Source organism: Prionailurus viverrinus, chromosome E3 (assembly GCF_022837055.1).
Source record: "Prionailurus viverrinus isolate Anna chromosome E3, UM_Priviv_1.0, whole genome shotgun sequence".
In the NCBI taxonomy this organism is placed as follows: domain Eukaryota; kingdom Metazoa; phylum Chordata; class Mammalia; order Carnivora; family Felidae; genus Prionailurus; species Prionailurus viverrinus.
The window spans coordinates 39,421,159-39,432,298 of NC_062576.1; the positions used below are offsets into that span (position 1 = coordinate 39,421,159).

Below are 11,140 nucleotides of genomic sequence, written 5' to 3' on the forward strand. Positions count from 1 at the left end.
GTCCAGTGAGGCCCACACTAGACAGTGAAAATAAAGGAACAAGATTAATCCCAGGTGCTAAGTGCAGGAAGACAACCACCTGGCTGAGGAGCCAGAGCGAGCTCAGGTGTCCCCGGGTCCCCAAAACAGGGCACCTCGAGAGTGCCCGCGGGCTCTGAACCGCAGGTTCCTACGAGGAAAACGCCCTCCGGGCTGCGGCCGCCCAAGAGCACGACCCAAAAAGACACCTTAGAGCAAACGCAGTCTTGACTTTGGAGGTCGAGTTGGGCTCAAGGCCAGTGGTGAGGTCACTTCCCTTCCCGGAAGCCCCTGCTTCGTGTTTGGGAAACCTGGGATAAAAGCCACCCGGCAGGATTCTTGGGAAGATCTTTGTTGGTGTCGATGGCGCCCTTTCTTCCCCCATCACGTGATCCTGTTGTGTTATTCTTAGCCCGGGACTGCTCGGCACACGGGCGTGTAAGCCCTCTGAACTCAGGGCCGGTGCCTCCAGCTTACCCCAGCCCCTGCAACTGTGCCTGGCACAAAACTGGCCCTTGGCAAAGATTTGTGGCGTGAATGAAATGCCCAGCAAAGAGCCCCACGACACAATAGGCATTTTAAAATGGCAGCTCTGGGGACGCCTGAGTGGCTCAGTCTGTTAGGCTCAGGTCATGATCTCACGGTTGGTTGAGTTCCAGTCCAGCGTCCAGCTCTCTGCTGTCAGTGCAGAGCCCTCTTCGGATCCTCTGTCCCCCCTCCCCCTTTCTGCCCCTCCCCCGCTCGTGTTCTCTTTCTCTGTCTCAAAAATAAATAAACATTAAAAAAATTTTTTAATAAAACAAAATGGCAGCTCTGGTCACCTCAGAAAATACAGGGTGACAGACACCCCCAAGAAGAACAGGACAAGTCCTGATGAGGGGGGGTGAGTTCTTACCTGGAGGGGGAGTTAGACTCTCCTCCTCAGTCCCAGGTTGGACTCTGGATTAGCCGCTAAATCCTCATTTCTCTGGCCCCTCCCTCTCCCCACCCCACTCCCAAACTGGGAGGTTAAGGGTTAACTCTAGGAAGCCCCCTCATTACCTGGAGGGGACCAGAGCTGGGAACTTCCTGTTCAATTTTCCGGGAGCCCTTTCCCAGTCTGGCTGAGGCTGACTCTGGCCCTGGGGCCCTCAAAGAACCCTTAGCAACCCCCCCCCCTGGAGTGGGGACCCCGAGTGGTGAGTTGCAAGGAAGCCTGGGGTAAAGGCTGCCAGGACAGACACAAGGGGTTCCTAGCAGCTTGGAGGGAAAAGAGGGATCTGGGCCTCAGCGAAGGGATGGGGGATTGGGAAACTGGAAAAGAAAAATGTCTTGGAAGGATGTGGGTGGTCTATGCTGGGAGCCCAGTGCCAGCCAGCTCTGGGGCCATCGAGGAGGGTGGCGGGACTTCCTGTAACATGGGCTTGCTGTACCCACTGGGGAGGGGAAGGCAGGCAGGCTCCATGTGCCCCCAGGTGGACGGCCGGCCTCCTGGACTCAGCTCACCACCCGGAGGGGAGCCTGGCCAACAAAAAGTAGCCTGTGACTCTCCTGCCAGCTGTGTCCAGGGAGAAAGGGAAGGTCCCCGGCCAAGGATCCGGGCTCGGGGCTCTCCCGTTGTCTGGGTGGGTCCTGCGGCCGCACTGCCACCCCGGGCTGGTCCAGCCCTTGCCTCCCACCTCGCTGCGCTCCAGATTAAGCTGGTCGAATATCGGAGGGTAGCTGGAGAGCTCTCACCCCCCACAGATGCGCATATGAACAGAGCTTTTGTCCTGGAGACTGGGGGGTGGGAAGGTGAGGCTCTGCAGCCAAATTCCCTTAAATTCCTCCTCTTTCAAGCCTTACCACCTCACCTGAAGTTTCCGGGCACCCCTGCCTGTGTCTAGGCCTGAGGGCTAGAAACTCAGAATCTCATTTTTTCTGAATCGCTCCGTGATAGTCTGGCTAAGACGAGGCAAATCGCCCCGGGAGGGAGGGGAACTGGGTCCTCTTCTGTTTCCGAGCTTTTGCACCCTGGTCAAGATCAGTGTTCTCACCCTAAAGAAAATCTTGGCTCCCCCTGCTGTGACCTTGAGCAAGGCACCCGTCGGCTCCCACTGTGGCCTCTGCGCTTGTCACATGGAGAAATTATAACCCACCCCCTGGGCTGGGGGTGGACGAAGCAAGCCTGAGTTGAGAGCCCCTCCAGATCAGCACTCAGTACCTGCCAGCTATTATCACGAGGCTGCTGGTCACACGCGATCGGTTCTATCCTTTCGCTCCCGCTGCCCAAAGAGTGAGGCAAAAGCCCATTCTCTTCAACACTTATCAGAGACTTTTTCTGCACCAGTTTCGAGTGCTTTCCTCAGTAAGTACAGCTGCCGGGCGGCCATCCTCGCTGTGTTACTTCTAACACACACGGAAGCCGCTTCAAGCACGAGGCGAACGGTTGTGCTCGAGCCGCAGCGCCTACTCGCAGGCGGAGGGGAGAGAGACCCTCAGCCGTGATCGTGGCCCAGCGTGACCACGGACGGGTAGATGCAGGTTGCTGGTGTGTCGGGGGGGGGGGGTCCCTGAAGAGAGACGTCAAGGGGTGAGAGGCGCCCCGTGGGGTCGAGCGAAGGAGGGACGGGAAGGGGGGCTGGAGAGAGGCTGGAGCCACCATGGCTGCCCCGGGGCAGGTGGCCAGGATGTAACCCTGGGCCTTTGTTTCAGCATCCCCGGGCTCTCCCTCTCTGAGGTGGAAGCGCTGGGCCGGGTATAAAACCCGCTCTTCCTCTGTTCTGTCACACCGCGCCTCACTCCCCCCACCAGAACAGGAGGTCCCTTCCGCCCTCAGCCCCGCAACAAGGAGGCTCCTCCACAAACCGTCCAGAGCTCTTGACGAGGCTGACTTCCCCCCCGCCGCATTGCCAAGGCGGGCCCGTGACGGGAATGACTGTTAGCTGCGCTCACTCGTGGTTTTGCCCAGCAGTAACGAGAACAGCAGTTGTAGCGCCCGAGCACCCACCGGGTGTGGTCTGTAGGTGGCGGGCACCTCTCTGCTGTCTCTAGGTGGTGGGGAGTGATGTCCCTCTGCCTGGGATGTCCCTGGCGTGGGGCTCGGGGAACAGGTTTGGGAGAAGCTCGTCATCGGTAGCCCTGAGGCCAGAGAGCAGGGAGGGCAGGCGGATGTTGGGACTTGGGTTTTTGTGTCCGTAAAGTAATTGCAGCCCAAATTAAGAGAGGAAAGTGCTTCAAAACTCTGGATCCGAGGTGCTGGCCTGTGCCGAACGACGTAAGCCTTCCGGGTTGTGCTGAAGGACTGAACTGAGTCCCCTGGGGGTGAGGCTGAACTTGAGGCATCTCCCTTTTCGTAGATCTGGGTGACCCCAAAAGGAAAGAGTGGGCGGCCCTACAGAACCCTCTGGGCTGAGAGGAGAGATGGGCCCGTGGTCAGTCCTGTGGACCCAGTGCCCCCTGGTGGCCAGTTAGAGCCACTTTTTATTGCTATTTGGGGATGGATACCTTCCAGAAGGGTAGACCAAGGAAGAATCCAGAATTAAAAAAAAAAAAATAGGAACGAAAGAAATGATTGCCTCTCCTGCCCATCACCCAGCTCCCAAGGGTGTATCCACTAGAGGTCTCGGAGGTGGACAGGGCAGCTTTGATTGGCCTTGCAGACCCATCTGTCACCGATCTCTGCAAGTTCTCTGCAGATCTCTGCAAGCCTTAGTCTCTCATCTGGAGACCCACGCCCCCATCTCACCTCTCTGGCTCATCCTGCCCTCAGTCTCTGGTGGAACCTGGGAGGGGAGGAGATTGGTACACCAAGTGGGTGCTCAGCCCTGCCCTGATCAGCTGGGTGGTCGTGGCCTTGACCGCTGAGAGCCACCCCCAGAGCCATAAAGTGAGAGTCAAGATGTCTGGTCAAGGAGAAATCCCATGCACGAATTCCCCACTCCCCACCCAGCCCCCACCTTTTGCCTTTAAAACTGCCAAACTTCCGGAGACTTTGAGAGAGCAACGCAGTGGACGTCAACACATCCATCTCCCAGATTCAAGAGTTCTTTTATTTTCCCCATTTGCCTTTACTATCCCTAAGTATGGCTGAACCCTCGGGCCCCCTTCCTTCCAAACCCTTCAACATCTCCCCCAAAGAGAGGCATTTCCCACAAACCACAAAACTGCAATCCTTTCTCAGAAATTAATGGTCAGCTGCATTGCAATCTAGTGTCCCATCCATATTCCAATTTCCCCAGCTGACTCCAGAATATCTTTTAGAGCATCCCTACTTCCCCCTCCACCCATCCCCTCCCCTCTTTAAAAACATCGGGCTCCAGTCAAGGTTCCTTCATTCGGCCATGGGGCTGTTAGTTTCCTCTAGAGCCGTGCGCCCCCTACAGGTGCTTTTAAAAATAATGCTGAAGGACGGGGGCCAGTTTGTGAGAAATATTCTGCATTTGTAATTCGTTCCATTGTTTCCTTGAGGGATCATTTCACTTGTTTTTTTTTTTTTCTTTTAATTGAATAAATCTGACGTGTGACATTGTGTCAGTGAAAGGCGTACAGCATGTTACTTCGATACGTTTGTATATTGGAATACGACTGCTGAGGCAGTGATATTTATCGAATTACATAATTACCCCGCAATAGTATTGTCTATATCCATTATACTGTGCATTAGATCTCTATGGGTTATTCACTATGAGTTACAAGTTTGTCCCCTTAAACACCATCGCTCTCATCCACTGCCCCCCCAACTCCCCCGCCTCCCACTCACTCTTATTTCTGCAGTGCAAAGTGGGGTCTAAAGGCTGGATAGCGTTGCGATGGAACGTTTCTGCCAAGAACCCCTCTTTGGCGGTGCCGTGTCCTCCCTGGGGCCTCAGGAGGCGGGGAAACCAGGCGGTCCTGTCTCAGAGATGCCACTTTTGATCACTGGGGTGAAGTGACGTGAACTTCGAAATGCTGCAGGAAGGAGTGAAGACACGGAACTATCAGTTTTCTCTGCCTTTTAGCGTTTGGGGCTGTCCTGCCGTCCGAGCCGTTGCCTAGGACCAGCGAGAGAAACATGATCCCTCCGGAGGCCACATCTTTAGGCATTTCTTAACACCGCAGGTGTGGGAGCAGAGCGGGAGAGACCTGACAGTGGGACCAGCTGCAGTGAGCCGTGCCCCGCCGCCCCCCCCCCTTGGCTGAAGGATGCTCGAAGAACCCGTCCCGGCCGCCCGAGAGCCCGAGCAGCTCGGAGCAGTCAAACTGGAGGAAGAGGAGGCCGTCGGTCAGGAGGACCTCAGGCACACTGAGGCCAGGCCCCGGCCCGAGGTGGCTCACCAGCTCTTCAGATGCTTCCAGTATCAGGAGGACATGGGGCCGAGGGCGTCCCTGAGCCGGCTCCGGGAGCTGTGCTGCCGCTGGCTGCGGCCGGCTCTGCACACCAAAGAGCAGATCCTGGAGCTGCTGGTGCTGGAGCAGTTCCTGAGCGTGCTGCCCCCGCACCTGCTGGCCCGGCTGCAGGGCCAGCAGCTCAGGGACGGCGAGGAGGTTGTGCTGCTGCTGGAGGGTGTCCAGAGGGAGTCCAGCGCCGTGGGGCCACTGGTAAGGGGGAGGGGGGGGCGGCCGGGCGGCAAGACAGGGACTCGGGTGCCCCGTGAAGACATCACCCGACACCCCATTTTCCTCCCTCTGACAATTGCTTCTTAACCTCCTAAGTCCTGTGACCCTCCCGTTTCCGCGGCCCCCTTTCCCTTGGGAGTGAGAAGGACGCGCATTGTCCCTCTGCCCTGTTCGCCACCTGACACAGATGCATTCTGCACAGGATTTTAGTTTTAATGCTGGCAAGAATTGTCCCCGTGCAGACGTCACTTCGGAGGACCAGGGGGGCTCTTCCCAGGTCTCCAGCCACAGCCCCAAAAAGGAAGTGCCTTCAGAAGGACTCCCGGCCCCGGAGCCAGCCATGGAGCCCCCAGCATCCCAGCCAGGGCCCTCCAAGCCTGCTGAGCTGGGGACCTGGAGACATCCCCCAAGTTCAAAGCAGCCACCGAGCCCAGGCCCCAAGAGGACATTCCAAGCCCTGCAAGAGTGTGGTGAGCAGCTGGTACCCGGGCAGGTGGGAGCCAGGAGGCCTGGTACGGGAAGACGGGGTGAGACGTAGGCACCCCCCTCTTTGACAGGGATGGGAGAGCGCCGAGATGTCTCTCCCAGGGCCCTGACCACGGGTGCGCCCCCCGCACGGCCGGGGGAGGGTAAGTCGGCCCCCTAACGGCTCTCTCTTTCTCCCCCGATGCTGCCAGCCCCCCAGGGCCCTGTCCTGTGGCTGGAGGAAAACTCCCGAGATCAGGAGCTTGCAGCTGTGCTGGTGAGCTGGCTCTCTGCCCCTGCTGTTGTGGCAAATCTGTGTCTTCCTTAATTTAAACCCTCAGAGTCTTCCATCCCCCTCAGCTCACAGCCCCATTCCTCTCTCACCAAGGGTCTGGCCCATCCTTTTGTTACAGGAGTCCCTGACCTTCGAGGATGTCCCAGCAAAGAAGGCGTGGCCTGTCCACCCCCTGGGTAAGCGGCCCTTCCTGCTGGGGACCACTGAAGGCTCTCTCCTTGTGTTTCCAGAGTGGTCTCTAAAGCTCCAGACCCTACCTGACTTTTTAGCCTCTTTGGCTAAAAATGGGCTATGTTAACACGAATTCCTTCCTTCCTTCCTTTCTTCCTTCCTCCATTCGTTTACTTATTTTATACTTTTTAAAAAATGTTCGTTTACTTCTGAGAGAGAGAGAAAAAGCAGGAGCGGGGGAGGGGCAGAGAGAGGGGGACGTGGGGCTGGAACTCACAAATATGAGATCATGACCCGAGCTGAAGTCCGACGCTCAACCCACTGAGCCACCCAGGTGCCCCTTACTTACTTATTTTATTTAAAAAAAAATTTTTTTTAAATTTTTTTAACACTTATTTATTTTTGATACAGAGAGAGAGCATGAACGGGGGAGGGTCAGAGAGAGAGGAAGACACAGAATCTGAAACAGGCTCCAGGCTCTGAGCTGTCAGCACAGAGCCCGACGCGGGGCCCGAACCCACGGACCTGATCCGATCATGACCTGAGCCAAAGTCGGACGCTCAACCGACTGAGCCACCCAGGCGCCCCTAAAAATTTTTTTTAATGTTTATTTATTTTTGAGAGAGAGAGAGATAGAGCGTGAATGCAGGAAGGGGCAGGAAGAGAGGGAGACACGGAATCCGAAGCAGGCTCCTGGCTCTGAGCTGGCAGCACAGAGCCGGACCCAGGGCTCAAACCCACGAATCGTGAGATCTTGCCCTGAGCCGAAGTCAGTCGCTTAACCGACTGAGCCACCCAGGTGCCCCTCTTTTTTACTTATTTTAGAGGCTTACTGTGTTCGATGTAATCATCAACCCCGTTAACTTTGAGCTTTTAAAATGGGTGGTCATGGGAGTGCTTGCTAAGGGGTTTGGGGTTTCCATCCAGGGGAAGGACAGAGTTCTGACACTAGACAGACAGTGGTGACAGTTGTGCAACACTGGGAATGTACCTGATGGACCTGAACTGTGCACTTTAAAATGGTTACTACAGTAAATTCTATGTTTTTTACCGTCACCTTCTGCCCCCCCCCCCCCGCCCCCCTCCCGGATTTCGGGATCCTGGGTTTCTTTCTGCTTTGAGGCAATGAGGCCCTGGCAATTCCTGGGGGCCTCTAAGAATAGGCCTGCCCACATACCCCCCCCTTTTCCTGCTTCTTCCTCAGGACCCGGAAGCAGAACCCCAGATGAGGAGTTCAAAGAGGAGCCCAAGGCGGTCGCCTGGCCTGCGGCCCTCTCAACAGAGCCTGAGGCAGACGGTCCTGCGGCGGCGGAAGAGTCCCAGGTCCAGGTGCTGGGGCCTGGCCCCGAAGTGAGTGGCACCGGTGGAGGAGGGTCCCCTCCCAGCAGGAGTGACATTCTGGAGGTCAAAGTGGCCGACGGGCCTCCCAGGTCGGAGGCAGAGATGGAATTCATCTGCACCGACTGCGGGGTGACTTTCCGACAGCTGGCCCGCCTGGAGGCGCACCAGCTGCGGAGTCACCCGGGCGCCCGGTCCTTTCCGTGCGAGCGCTGCGGGAAGAGCTTCGGCCGCAGTTCCATCCTCAAGCTGCACATGCGCACGCACACGGACGAGCGGCCACACGCCTGCCACCTGTGCGGCCACCGCTTCCGCCAGAGCTCCCACCTGAACAAGCACCTTCAGACGCACTCCTCCGAGCCCGCCTTCCTGTGTGCCGAGTGCGGCCAGGGCTTCCAGCGGCGCGCCAGCCTCATGCAGCACCTGCTGGCGCACGCCGAGGGCCAGCAGTCGCCGCGCGCCCCCGAGGCCAAGCCCGAAGCGCGCGAGCTGGCCGTGGTCCTGTGCTCTCACTGCGGCCAGACCTTCCAGCGCCGCTCCAGCCTCAAGCGCCACCTGCGGATCCACGCCAAGGACAAGGGCCACCAGTGCTCGGAGTGCTCGGGCAGCCTGCGCTCGGGCCCGGAGCGCAGGCCGTACGTGTGCAACGACTGTGGCAAGGCGTTCCGGCGCAGCGAGCACCTGGGGGCCCACCGGCGCGTGCACACGGGCGAGCGGCCCTTCTCGTGCCAGGTGTGCGGCCGCAGCTTCAGCCAGAGCTCCCAGCTGGTGTGCCACCAGCGGGTGCACACGGGCGAGAAGCCCTACAGCTGCCCGCACTGCGGGAAGCGCTTCGTGCGGCGGGCAGGGCTCGCCCGCCACCTCCTGACGCACGGCGGCCCGAGGCCCCACCACTGCACCCAGTGCGGCAAGACCTTCAGCCAGACGCAGGACCTCGCCCGCCACCGGCGCAGCCACACGGGCGAGAAGCCGTGCCGCTGCAGCGAGTGCGGCGAGGGCTTCAGCCAGAGCGCCCACCTGGCGCGCCACCAGCGCATTCACACCGGGGAGAAGCCCCACGCCTGCGACACCTGCGGCTACCGCTTCCGCAACAGCTCCAACCTGGCCCGCCACCGCCGCAGCCACACCGGCGAGCGGCCCTACGGCTGCCAAACCTGCGGCCGGAGCTTCCGGCGCAACGCCCACCTGCAGCGGCACCTGGCCACCCACGCGGGCGCGGGGACCGAGGCGGCGTCCAGGCCGGCCGAGCCCCCGCAGGAGTGCCGGGAGTGCGGCAAGAGCTTCAGCCGCAGCTGTAATCTGCTGCGCCACATGCTGGTGCACACGGGGGCCAGGCCCTTCTCGTGCGCGCAGTGCGGCCGCAGCTTCAGCCGCAACTCGCACCTGCTGCGCCACCTGCGAACCCACGCCCGCGAGACCCTGTACTAGCCTCGCGCAGGTTCCGCCGGGCCCCGCTCCGCCCCTCGCGCGCGCGCGCGCGCGCGCCTCTGCGTCGCCCGTGTCCTGGGCAACCGAGGCCTGCGGTGGGCGTCCCTGGCCTGGCCCCGCCCCGCTCCGCCCCGCCCCGCCCCGGCCTCCCTCTGGCTCCGCCAGACCTGTGTGTTAGTTTTCCCCTACCCCGGAGGCAGGTCTCCCTGGCTTCAGGGTTGTATTTCAAAATCCTAAAGTAAAACAGCTTTCCTGAAAATGACTCTGCTTAATTTTTTTGTGAGGTCCACCAAAACGCTGTTACCCTCCTACTGTGACAGTGACGCCTTTTTCCCTTCCCTTCCCCAGCACCTTCCATAGCAGGCTGGGGGGAGCAGGCCCAAGGACGGGCCTCCTCCCCCACCCGCAACACACACACCCCGAAAGGGCCAGGGTTGGGGGGGCGACAGAGGGGTGCCATCTGTCCCAGTCAGCTGTGAGGAAGGCCCGGGAATCTCACCCGGAATTCTTCCTTCTCTGGAGTCTGCCCCTAACCTGTGCTGTCCAGTCCAGTACCCTCTAGCTGTATGCGGCCGTTTAAATTAATTAAAATGGTGGGACGCATGGGTGGCTCAGTCATTTGGGCGTCGGACTTCAGCTCAGGTCATGATTTACAGGTTGGTGAATCCAGCCCTGCGTCGCGCTCTGCTCTGACAGCCCAAAGCCTGCCTGGGATTCTCCTCTCTCTGTCCCTCCCCTGAATTCTGTCTCTCAAAATAAATAAATAAAAACCTGAAAAAAATAATTACTTTAATAATGGAATATAATTTAAAATCCCAGATTCTGGGTCATTCCAGGAAACCTTGCTTTTGGCATGTAGGTAACTGATTCAAATCGAAGCTGCCAGCAGATGAAACGAAACCTGCCTGATGGCCAAGACAGGTTGCAGGCTGGGGACCCCTAACGACCCATAATCCTGTAAACCCGAAGGTGGTTTGGGAGAGTGCCCACCTTCTCCGACCTCTCAGGCAATCTTGGCAATCCGGTGGACAGGTTTCGTTTTCTCCCAGTCTAGTGGACAGATTTTTAAAATCATGTGACTTGTGGTAATACCGCAAAAAAGAAAACAGCCCACCCCAGCTGTAGGGCGTGTGCACACACACTTCCTGCTCTAGTCCGTGGCTTGTTACCTACAACCTTTCGGGTTGTCTTTGTCCCTCCACCAGCCTGACACACGACTGCTCTTTGGCAAATGCTTGTGGACATACAGTGAACTTGTCAGCCAGCGGCCAAGGGACTTGGGAAAGATCTGTCCCCAGATCTAGAGGAGGTCCGTGTTTTGGGGGGTTGGGAGGAAGATGAGGTGGGGTACAGAGAGTCACCAGATGTCCCAGAACAAATTAGAGCCTTGGAAGACCCCCCGAGGAGAAATTTTCAAGAAGGAAGCTTTTTTGATCAACTAAATGAGTAAGGAAGTTGGGAGAACCCATAGCATTTGAAGGGTTTATTTCTTGAGCACCTACTATGTACCGGGGAACGTGCTGGGCTATTGCGGAGAACAAAGTTGAAATAGAAGAGGGAGACCACCTCAGAAGAACCGGGGGGAGGGCACCCTCATTGGAGGGAACAGCAGGTGCAAAGTCCCTGAGCAGAGAATACTGTCCCTGAGGGAGATCTGTAGGAACCTGATGACACAGACACAGCCTCAGAGGCCCAGGTCAGAGTGTATTTACGATGGGAAGATGGGAGGGTGTTAATCAGGCAGTTACTTCATTTTGCCATGACATTGATTTGACCTCGGCACTGGAAAGATTTGGCTTGAAAGAGGCAAGACCAAGGCGACCAACTAGGTTTGGGATGACGGTGACCTTGATGGGGCCGTGGGGTCAT

General features: G+C 58.1%; 1 protein-coding gene across 1 annotated transcript; it reads left to right on the forward strand.

Annotated features, from left to right (window-relative positions):
- The first annotated feature begins 5,325 nt into the window (after positions 1-5,325).
- On the forward strand, positions 5,326-9,411 carry ZSCAN10 (zinc finger and SCAN domain containing 10). Its single transcript, XM_047839063.1, has 5 exons — positions 5,326-5,556; positions 5,777-6,044; positions 6,252-6,316; positions 6,453-6,510; positions 7,710-9,411. Exons 1-5 carry the CDS (start codon positions 5,326-5,328, stop codon positions 9,269-9,271), a joined length of 2,184 nt encoding a protein of 727 aa, XP_047695019.1. The 3' UTR covers positions 9,272-9,411.
- The last annotated feature ends 1,729 nt before the right edge of the window (positions 9,412-11,140 follow it).